Source organism: Neophocaena asiaeorientalis, unplaced genomic scaffold (assembly GCF_003031525.2).
Source record: "Neophocaena asiaeorientalis asiaeorientalis breed wild unplaced genomic scaffold, Neophocaena_asiaeorientalis_V1.1 scaffold388, whole genome shotgun sequence".
NCBI lineage: Eukaryota > Metazoa > Chordata > Mammalia > Artiodactyla > Phocoenidae > Neophocaena > Neophocaena asiaeorientalis.
Window position 1 is genome coordinate 36,144 of NW_020172738.1, and position 11,024 is coordinate 47,167.

General features: G+C 48.2%; 1 protein-coding gene and 1 non-coding gene across 3 annotated transcripts in view; both read right to left on the minus strand.

Moving 5' to 3' along the window:
* Positions 1–6: 6 nt before the first annotated feature.
* The window catches only part of ATG16L1 (autophagy related 16 like 1), a 43,543-nt gene continuing 32,525 nt past the window's right edge, over positions 7–11,024 (minus strand). For both annotated transcript variants that reach the window (XM_024740492.1, XM_024740491.1), the window contains 6 exons: positions 5,185–5,305; positions 4,813–4,918; positions 2,726–2,875; positions 2,535–2,582; positions 1,584–1,685; positions 7–767 (listed from right to left, as the gene is read on the minus strand). In XM_024740492.1, coding sequence (XP_024596260.1) covers positions 674–767; positions 1,584–1,685; positions 2,535–2,582; positions 2,726–2,875; positions 4,813–4,918; positions 5,185–5,305 — 621 coding nt within the window. In that variant the 3' untranslated portion in view covers positions 7–673. The remainder of the gene's footprint in view (positions 768–1,583; positions 1,686–2,534; positions 2,583–2,725; positions 2,876–4,812; positions 4,919–5,184; positions 5,306–11,024) is intronic.
* LOC112396770 (small Cajal body-specific RNA 6) lies at positions 7,255–7,497 on the minus strand. Its single transcript, XR_003002641.1, has one exon.

The following is an 11,024-nucleotide window of genomic DNA, read 5'->3' on the forward strand; positions in this document are numbered from 1 at the left end:
GGGGGGGGGGAGGGGAGGGAGGAAGGAGTTTTGGAGAACAGTTGCTTTCTAAGAACAGTTTAGGAGGCCTAAGGAAATTCCAACTGTGATCAGGTGAGATCAGAGTAAGAGTCTCGTAATAAAGACACAGACCAGCAGGGGGGACCACAGTCCCACCATCCCTGTGGGCTACCTGAGGGCAGGGGTAATCCCACCTGGGTTTCTGTTAATCCATGATTAAAGCGAGTTCCCTGGGAAAATGACCCCAAGGTGACAGGACCTTCATCAGGCCAGAACCGACTTTGGAAGGACGGGAGAAAGCACAGGGGAGAAGCAACACCCGGTGCAGGGGGCGTCTGCGGCACCGCCGCCCAGGGAAGAAGCCGGCAGGTGCCTGCACTCCCCCCGCTGAGGTATGCAAGATCAGAGCCAGTAGTGTTTCCCACTTGAATCAAGGCAAGAACCTGAACCTCTGCGACCGCAGCATCAGGTTTTTCTCAGTGTTACTCTTTCAGGCCACGGGACCTCAGCCACGACCCTCGGGAGCCCTGCTCAAAGGCAGGCTACTGCGCCCCACGGCTCGAGCTCTTCTCTGGAGGTCAAAGCCACAGCCCAGGCGCCACCTGCCAGGACAGAGCCGTGGGGCCCGCGTGCCCCTCCAGCTTCTGATCCGCTCTCTCCTGACGAGGTGCCCTCAGTACTCTGACCACAGCACAGCTTTGCTTCCTTTGTCCACACTGACGACATGCGAGCCGGCAGGCGACCAGGCCACGGCGTTGATCGCTGAGCTTCAAAGGGAGAGGTCAGAACACGGGTGAGACATTCGTGGGCCGAGCACAGGGCTCCCTCGCCATCAGGGCGTCAGGCTTGCACCAGAGCCCGTTTTACTCGCCGGTGTGGCTCCCACGCTCAGACAGGCGCTTAGAGAGCGAAAGAACTTGGAGGAACCCTGCCTTGATTCTAGCAGGTAGTTTGGAATGAAAGGAGTCAGGCCTTATCAAGTCTACCCTAAGGGAGTAGCTCTGAGTTAAGCAAAGAGCCTCTGACGAGCACCTCAGGGCAACTGGCTGAGGAGCGGGGAGGCACCACCACAGCGAGGGCGGTGAGGGGTGGTCCCGGGGGGGCCCTGGGCCTGGGTTCTAAGAGCAGCTGGGCTTGGGGGACACAACAAAGCCGAGAGGAAAAGGGGCCTGGATGAAAGTAAAAAGCACGTGAAGATCGGTGTTTACAGGCAGTCGATTTCCTGAGGAAAGGGGCTTAGAAGGGGGAGAAGGGGAGCCAGAGAGGAAGGAGAGCGGTGAAGGGGCAAGAGCAAGACAGGAGGCGCCACATGACGAGAGACAGAACGCGGGGCTCTAACCTTCTCCAGTGGCCATACCCTAACTGCTCTAGCTGGACCGGTCTGAAATGTAAATAAGCAGGACGCTGCTGTCTGCTGTCCGGGGAGAAGGGCCCCAGCTTCCCTCCACTAACCTGGCTCACAGTAGAGCGTGTGAGTGGACACTGCCCTCGTGGGGTCGACTCGGGTCCACGCCCGAAGAGGACGTGACCCCTGGGATGGAGTCACAGGCCTGCTCACCACCTCAGAGGGGCTGACATCTTACCTGTGATGCTTTGAAAGGACCTTCTCCACTTTCCCGGAGAGCACGCTCCAGATGTAGAGAGAGCCCTCGGCCGAGCCTGCTGCCACGTAACTGCCGTCAGGGCTGCAGGACACGTGAGACAAGAAACGGCGTCTACCACCCACCCCCAACTCAGCGTCTTCCCGGACCCCTCCCCAGGAAGTCATGTTTACTCTTCACTTACGAGTCAAACATGTGACCATTCCCGTGTACCCAGAAACCAGAAGATGCTCTTCATAACCGCTTTGGCCAAAGCCGCTTCACCCTATCATCTGGCCTCACCAGCTAATGAAAAATGGTGCCGCTGCATTACTTCTTGGGGCCACAAGTCCCTAAGCATCTCTCAGACTCAAACATAGCACATAGGGAGGTCAAAGTCAACCCCCAAATGGTGAAGGGCTTCTTTCAGTTGATGGACTGCCTCGTTATATGGTGCAGTGAAAGCAGAAAAGGAAGGAAGCATCGACTGTAGAGAAGCTTCTCCACGATATTGGCACTGACCATGGCAATGTATTTGGGAGAACAGCCATGCGTGGAAGGGAGAACAGGAAAAGGGAAACCACCCCCTCTCCAGAGAGCCTATTCTGCTCTGTTCCAGGGGACACCACCCTTCCCAAAAAGCTCTCGAAGAGTTCTCATGTAAATGAGTAAAGAGAGGGGAACCTGATATACCCAGAACAAACCAACTAGCCATTATTAGATTTTGAATTGGGACACAGTTTCACGCAATCACAGAAGGGACACTTTAGAGAGGAAGGAACAGTGATAGTGACCTCTAGGACTGAACGTGCAGTTTCGTTCCTGGACACCTGCGCGTGTGGAGGCACTGTACAGATGTAGCTCGTTTCCCCAGTGGGAAGATGCCTCTGCTCTAACCTCCGCAGTGAACCACGCTGGGGGTGCGGGCGCGACGGGAGGAGCACCACCACTAACCTGAACACAACTCTCGTCCAGTCGGAGCCGCACTTGAAGCCCGGCGCGCTGCAACAGACGACAGGGCACCGTTACCCCCAGAGTCCATGCAAACTTGGGATGTGCGGGCAAGTCAGGCTTCTGGCCTTCTCACAACCCTCTGAAAAATCAGCAAGACTCAAATGAAACCCAACCAGAGTGTCTTCAGTTACCTGAATGTCTGTCTGACGGCATTTATTCGTAGGTCAATAATTTTTAGTAGGTCATCTCGGGAGCAGCTGAGGAGTTCAGTTCTTTCTGGGTTTAAGTCCAGGGCAGTAATCTTTCCCAAGAGCTCCATCTCTCGGACGATACTCTCTGATCTAGGAAAAAGATGGAAAGTCTGAGAAAACCTAACAACACAGAAAGGTCAGAACTTCCCCATTTCAACCAGGATGGCATGCCACGGAGAAAAGGAGGAAGGAGAAAAGGCAACTGAACTAGAATACAATACTCTTCAAGGACGGTGAAAATGCTCCCAGGCCCACACAAATCATCTCAGCCCTGGCTTTTATTATTTTCCCATCAATAGATTCTATCAGTAGTTGTGAGTACTACAACTCTAAAACTGGTAAGGATTAATTTCCTTGCCTGTTTCTGAAATGATACAGTAATTGCCAATCAGAGCTTCCGATCAGCATGAACTAAGCAGGGCTACTATTTAATTAGTATTACTGCAATTTTATCATTTCAACGTATCCAAAGGGACGTTAACCGCTTTAGCAGGTCTGGGCTGCCTTATATGGACAAATGTGTGGGCTCTCCAGGCTTCCTGTCATACAAAGTAAATCTCGGGGACCCTCCAACTCATCCCGGTGACTCCAGATGTGGAACCGGGGCACCCTGGCAACCCCTTCTCCTTCCTTTTCTTCTCCCAGCTCTCATCTGGGCCGCGGTCCACACCCAGGTCTGTGCTCAGCAGTCCTGGGCTGGGCCCTGTTGGTGATACAGCCAAAGGAGGTGCAGACCCTTCTGGACTCATTCATTCTGTTGTAAACTTTCGATGAAATGATTTCCCACCTCAAACCATAACCAAGTAAGAGAGTTTATCTTACTGTTGCCGCTCCACCTCCCTGGGACTTGGGGTCTTCATCTGTCAAATTAGGGGGGAGACCAGGAGGAGCCTTCTAACATCCAGCTTAGCTCTAAAATTCCTTACTCCCGGTTCAAAGTTCTGCCAACCAGTACACCTGAAACTAATCACCAATTACCTACCTCCTAACCAACTGTCCTCATCCTAACAGGACTCCTGTCCCTTCTACTGCCCCCACCTTGGCCCATCAACAGGACTCCAGCTTTCTTCCCCTCTCTGCCACTCCTCCCTCCTTGGGCAGCTCCCTGTACTGTCCTCCTGTTGCTTCACAGGTGGGCTCTGACTAATTCACTCTCATGTCTTCAAAGTCCTCCTGTGAGGACGTCTCATTTTTTCTCCCAGCCAACCTCTCAAAACTTTTGTTTTTCCAAATGTCTATTAGAAACCTCAAATTTATGTCCTCTTCTGAACATGTTCACTGCATCCTCTTCCTAAATCTGTCATTTATTCTGCATCTTGCTTTACTTCTCTCCTTCCTCACCCTCCACATCCAACTTGTAACAAACCCCATCCAAATCCCCCCTCCACTGCCTTGAGTTCAGATCCTCAGTGCTTTACTGATTTCCCGCTCCCCAGTACACCCTTTAAAACTGCCACCAATGTCATCTACCACACTCTCACGAAGCAATCCTTTACTCAACACCCATCGACTTATGAGATCAAGTCATCTACCAATGGCGTCCAAAGCCCGCAGCAACCTGATCCCAACCCACCCTATTGGTCTCACCTGCCCTCGCCCGACCTGCCAGACTGCCCTGTTCTGGCCTGGAATGTCCCTCAGTGGCTCTTCTGCAACGTGAAGCCTACTCACTTCTCAGGACTCATCTTGGCAGACGGTCTCTAACATCCTTGGACAAGGGCTCCTGGCCCTACTTCAACACACCCTGCCGATTTGTGTCTCTGTCTTCTCGATTACACCTGAAACCACCTAACAACCTCGCTGTGCATCTGTCTGTAAGTACACAGGGCATGCTCAGAGGTGACTGTTGAATGTGACCGTCTACTTCAGGGTAAAGAATATCAAACTGGGAAGATAACGTGGACTGGAGCTCATTTCTGCCATTTCCAGGGACTTTAAAAGCACAACCCACACACAAGACACCATCACAGTTCTGCCACATACAGACCCTCCCATCTGCCTCCCCAGCAAGCTCCTGGGTGTTTTACCGGATGTCCCAGAAACGAATTTTCTTGTCAAAATGTCCACTCATCACACACTGCTCTGTGCAGACAATATCATTGCAGCTGGATCCGGCAAATACCGTCTTTATGCCTGAAAGACAACCGAACACGAAGAATCAAGCAGAGGCCCCTCTGCGGCTGTGCACGCAACACTGCTGCGCTCTCACCCTAAGTAATCAGAACTACTTATTTAAATGAAGCTTCAAACTTGAAAAACAGTCACTACGCCAGCGCCACTCAGCATGAGACTGGACTTTCAAAGTTTATCACACTAAATGCAGGCTTTAACGTGGAAACGAACACCTCTGAGGTTAATATCTAATCATTCATAGACACAGAGAGACTGAAATTCCTCACAGACTTTGCTGCGTAGATCCCAGAGTTTGAGGGTCCGGTCGTGACTTCCAGAAACAATACGCGCATTGTCCAGCAGGAACTTGGCAGACAGCACTTTGCCGCTGTGTCCCGTGAGTGTATGCTAAGGGAAAGAACACAACCAGGGTAAACCTCTGGGGCGCCACACTGGGAGAGTCAGCGGCAAACTGCCAGGGAGCCAGCTTCTCCAAACACCCTGAGATCTGGTCAGGAACACGCAGAGAGAAAAGGAGGAGCAGCTCAGGGAAAACACCCAGAAAGCCTGTCTTTGGGTATTGCCCGGGGTGAGGTCTTAAGAGGAAGAGGATAAACCTCCCACCGCCAATAAAACTAAAAAAAAAAAAGGTAATGAAAAAATAAATGAAAGATCCAACACCACAGCACAAACTTCACATGACCACGCCCTCAAAATAAGGGAGGAGCAGGCAGAGGACCTGAACAGACATTTTTCCAGAGAAGATATACAGATAGCCAATGGACACATGAAAAGATGCTCAATATCACTGGTCATCAGGAAATGCCAATCAAAACCACAACAAGATTATCACTGCACACCCGCCAGAACTTCTATTATCAAAAAGACAAGTAACAAGTGTTGGTGACAATGTGGAGAAAAGGGAATCCTCATACATTGCTGGTGGAAAAGTAAGTTGGTGAAGCCACTATAGAAAACAACATGAAGGGTCCTCAAAAAATTAAAAATAGAAACCCCATACGATCCAGCAATTCTACTTCTGGGTATTTTTCCAAAAAAACCCCCAAAACCACTAATTTTGAAAAGATATATGCCCCTCTATTTTCATTGTACCATTAATCACAACAGTCAAGATATGGAAGCAACCTAAGCGTCCAATGATAGACGAATGGATAAAGACACGGTACATATATACAGTGGAATATAAGTCATAAAAAAAGAATGAAATCTTGCCCTCTGTGACAGCATGGATGAATGCAGAGGGTATTATGCTAAGTGAAATGAGTCAGACAGAGAAACACAAATACCGTATGATTTTACTTACACGTGGAATCTAAAAAACAAATCAACACCTTACAGAACAGAAAGAGACTCACAGAGAACAAGGTGGTGGTTGTGTGGGGTGGGAGTGGGGGTCTGAGTGAAAAAGGTGAGAAATGAAGAGGTACAAGCTACCAGCTACAAAATGGTCACAGGGATAAAGGTACATACAGCACGGGGAGTGCAGTTAATACTGTAGTAACTTTGGTGACAGGTATAACTAGACTTACCATGGTGATCATTTGGTAATGTACAGAAATAACAAATCACTATGTTGTGCTCCTGGAACTAACATAGTGCTGCAGGTCAATTCTTCTTCAATTTAAAAAAAAGTATATACAAAAACTGTATAATAAAGTACTCAGTAAAGGCTCTACTACAGAAAGTATACAGAACACAAATAGGATATCTGTATTTAGTCTTATTAGCCAATGAAATGGAAAAGAACAATGTATATACTAACGGTATCTATTCAACATTATTAGATTTGTGCTGCCACGTTAATCTTACATGTTGTAGAAAAATAACATGTTTGTCTTCCCCCAAGTGTTTAAAAAATACATGTAGACATTTCCTGAGTCTGTATTCTTTATTGAGGCTTGTCACATTTTAAGCTGTTAATTACACAACTTAAAAGGGGCGGGGGGCAATCAGAGGACCTTCTTGAAATAAGCTCTATTACAGATAGCGGTCTGTATTGTTCTTGCAATTTTCTGTAAGTCTGAATTATAGCAAATTACAAAATTTTTAAATCTTGGATTTTACTAATGTCTCAGAAAGTCCGTCTCCTATTTAAAGTCAGAATAGACAGGTTCACCAGAGGCATAATTTATCAATATAAAAGGAAACATCAGGGGCTTCCCTGGTGGCACAGTGGTTAAAAATCTGCCTGCCAATGCAAGGGACACGGGTTCGAGCCCTGGCCCGGGAAGATTCCACATGCCGCGGAGCAACTAAGCCTGTGTATAAAAAACTAAAAGGAAACATCAGGACTCTTTAAATAAACAATTAAAACTCCTAGGGGTTTTTCAATCAGAGGTCTCAGCTTGAAATGTCAGATCATAACCACAGACACCAGCATTCCCAACAATCAAATCTTTTCGTGACTAGCTGTTGGATGCCAACCATGGCGTCTTTCCTGGGCTGCCGAGCAACGCAGAACTGGGTCATAACCGAACGTCAGTGCGCTTTGCCCACCACAGCACTACTGGAGCCCAGTGGGAGAGAGGTGGCTGGGGATGGTGAGGATGCCGCACTTTTCCTACTTTTCAATGTGGATCAACATATTCATGTGTGGAAACTTCAAAGGCTCAGAAGATGTATTCACTAATGATTTCTTTATAATTTTTAAAAAAATAAATAAATTTATTTATTTATGGCTGAGCTGGGTTTTCGTTTCTGTGCGAGGGCTTTCTCTAGTTGCGGCGAGCGGGAGCCACTCTTCATCGCAGTGCGCGGGCCTCTCACTATCGCGGTCTCCCTTGTTATGGAGCACAGGCTCCAGACGCGCAAGCTCAGTAGTTGTGGCTCACGGGCCTTGTTGCTCCGCGGCATGTGGGATCTTCCCGGCCCAGGGCTTGAACCCGTGTCCCCTGCATTGGCAGGCGGATTCTTAACCACTGCGCCACTAGGGAAGCCCCTATAATTTTTTTTTTTAAGAGAAGAAAAGGCTTTTTTTTTGGCGGGGGGGTGCTGCGCTGCATGGCTTGTGGGATCTTAGTTCCCCGACCAGGAACTGAACCCGGGCCCTCGGCAGCCAAAGTGCGGGGTCCTAACCACTGGAACGCCAGGGAATCCGTCCCCACCCCCAAAATGAGCAGCTTTTAAAAGACCCTAATATACTTACTATAAGTGTCAACTTACTGGGTTTCAACCCTGACCCCCAAAGCCAGACCTCGCGGTTTAGAGTTAACATTTTAGAAACCAATCTTTCCTCTCTGCTCAGGAGAACAATTCCACTTTAGTACAGGAAGAGAAAACTCACGGCCACATGTACTTCCCCTTTAAGAAGAAGTTTGCACGAATTCCGAGACTCCTTCTCACATTTAAAACGCTCTGAAACTGGAACAGCATCTTACAATCGCTGCCAGCCAGGTGGCAGCTGTGCTGTGGCTGTGTGACAACCTCCCACTGATCCTTCTGGAAAGATCAAAAAAGTTCCAGCAACAAAGTTTATTATGCTAAATACAGTATAGGAATAATGCTCAGAATAAATCATTCAATCTGCACAAACCATGGGGAGAGACCAAAAACTTGTGTAGGTACTTCTACTTCACCAAAAAATTCAGTTTTGTGTACATGCACCGTTTTCTTTCTTACTATTAATGTAAAAGTAAAATCATGTTTCACAAACATAGGGAGGAAAAGACACTGCCTGCAAATGGGCGATGCAAATCTGCTTGTTTTGCTTACTCTAAATGCATGTTAATATTCTCATATAGTTCACATGAAAACACCCCTACAAATTTATCCACCGCACTTTTAACTTCATAGCACAAGCAGTTTTTCATGTGACAGGAAAATACACGGGCTTTGGGGTCACGCTGTTTGGCGCCTGAACACCCTGGCTCTCTAACGTCTGTAAAAGACTAATATCTTCCTCACTCTGTTTAGGAGGGTGACCCACGCACCAGGCCCATGGCTGACTGCATTCTTTCTCTTCCTTTCTGCACCACCCTCCTTAAGAGTTTCTGTAATTACTCTATAATAGCTAAACAGTCTCCAAGCAATTAGATTACAACCTAATAGAAATTTCCTTGGCTAGCAGACACGTACATCCCTTTGAAAGTCTCACGATCACAAATGATGCTGCAGTGAACATCTATGAGTACACGGCTTTCCCCTGACTTACTTCCTGGAATGAAACTGCTGGATTAATGGAATAAAGGAAAGGAAAGTTTTTATTTCCTGGCTTTTCACATGTGTTACCTTGCTTTTAAAAAAGTCTGGATTTCTGCTTATTTTGTTCTTGGTGGAAACCCAGCCTGACCGGCCCTGCCTGGGGCTGAGTAGTTTCATCTCCATGCTCTCAGTGGTATGGAATTCAGCCTCCTGCAAGCATTCACTTTTATCACGTAAAAACTGATTTTTAAGTCATTTTAAGTGGATCAGATTTATTTTAAATTCTTTTACCCACTCGGTGTTTTTGAATTTATTCTTAATAGTTAATATTTAACTTCTAACACTACTTTAAGGCTTTTATCTTCCTCTTTAAGAGACGGGCATGGGTTTTGATGTCACAGCAGCCCCGAGTCTCCGAATGGCAAGGCTTAGAGCTCTCTTCCCTCAGGCCCTGCACAGGCTCCCTGGTGCTGCAGAGCAGACCCTAAGGGCCACCCACCATGTAGCAGCTACCATTAACACCAACCAAAGACAAGTGACCTCAGAAAAATGCAGAACTTGATAAGGAGGTTTCTGAAATAAAAACCATCATCTGAAAGCAAGTCCTCACTGAGGCCACTTCTCCACACCAGCATTACAGACGTGAGCAGGATGGGTTCTTCAGCCCAGTTCCTCAGTTTTGTAGTAATCTTTTAGATTTTTTTTTTTTAATTTTTAAAAATATTTATTTATTTATTTTTGGCTGTGCTGGGTCTTCGTTGCTGTACGCGGGCTTTCTCTAGTTGCGGAGAGCGGGGGCTACTCTTTGTTGCAGTGTGAGGGCTTCTCACTGCGGTGGATTCTCTTGTTGCAGAGCACGGGGTCTAGGCACATGGGCTTCAGTAGTTGTGGCACATGGGCTTCAGTAGTTGTGGCTCGTGGGCTCTAGAGCGCAGGCTCAGTAGTTGTGGCACACGGGCTTAGTTGCTCTGCGGCACTCGGGATCTTCCCGGACCAGGGCTCAAACCCGTGTCCCCTGCATTGGCAGGCGGATTCTTAACCACTGCACCACCAGGGAAGCCCCTACATTTTTAAGAGAGTCGAAAACATCCTGTAATGAAAGGAGTCCTCTGGAATGGGCCCCTTTCAACACGAGACTATTTCTAGGACCCTTTACTAAATGGATTTAAAGCAAGCACTTGACCAGCCACTCCTGCTTTCTGGTCTCACCCAACACCACCCACCTCAAGTTGAGGAGACAATGACCAGGGCTTGGATCTTGAGTCTCAGAACATGGAGATGCCCATCTATGTCCTCCAACATCCTCTGTAAACGAGGGTCTCGGTAGAAGCCAGAGCCTCCTAGACAGGGAGCCTACTTACATCCTGGGCCCTGGTAAGGGTTCATGCGGTTTCTGTGGGAATGGAGAACCTGTTAAAAGGGCCCCCTGATCTCCTTCACACATTTACCAAGTGACAGCACACAGCTGTGAGCAGACCAGATGCCCTCTGAGCCAGTTGGTTCAGCAAAGGAGGCTACAGCCCTGGCACCAGCCCCTGGCTCGTCAGCACCCACAGCGTGGTGCTCCAGCACCCTCTCCAGTGAGACTCAGCCCACCTTTGCAAACCAGCTCACTTGAAAACAGTTACCAACATTATGACCTCTATCATCCAGGTCTATCTCCGCCTCCAGGGCCTTCTTACTTCAGGCCTAAAAGCTGACGCTTACCTGTTGAGAACTCTTCTACCAACTAAAAATATCATCCCGTTAGGAACCAACATGGTGGAGTAGAAGGATGTGCTCTCACTCCCTCTTGTGAGAACACCAGAATCACAACTAGCTGCTGGACAATCATTGACAGAAAGACACTGGAACTCACCAAAAAACGTACCCCACACCCAAATACAAAGGAGAAGCCACAGTGAGACGGTAGGAGGGGAACAATCACAGTAAAATCAAACCCATAACTGCTGGGTGGGGGGGGGGA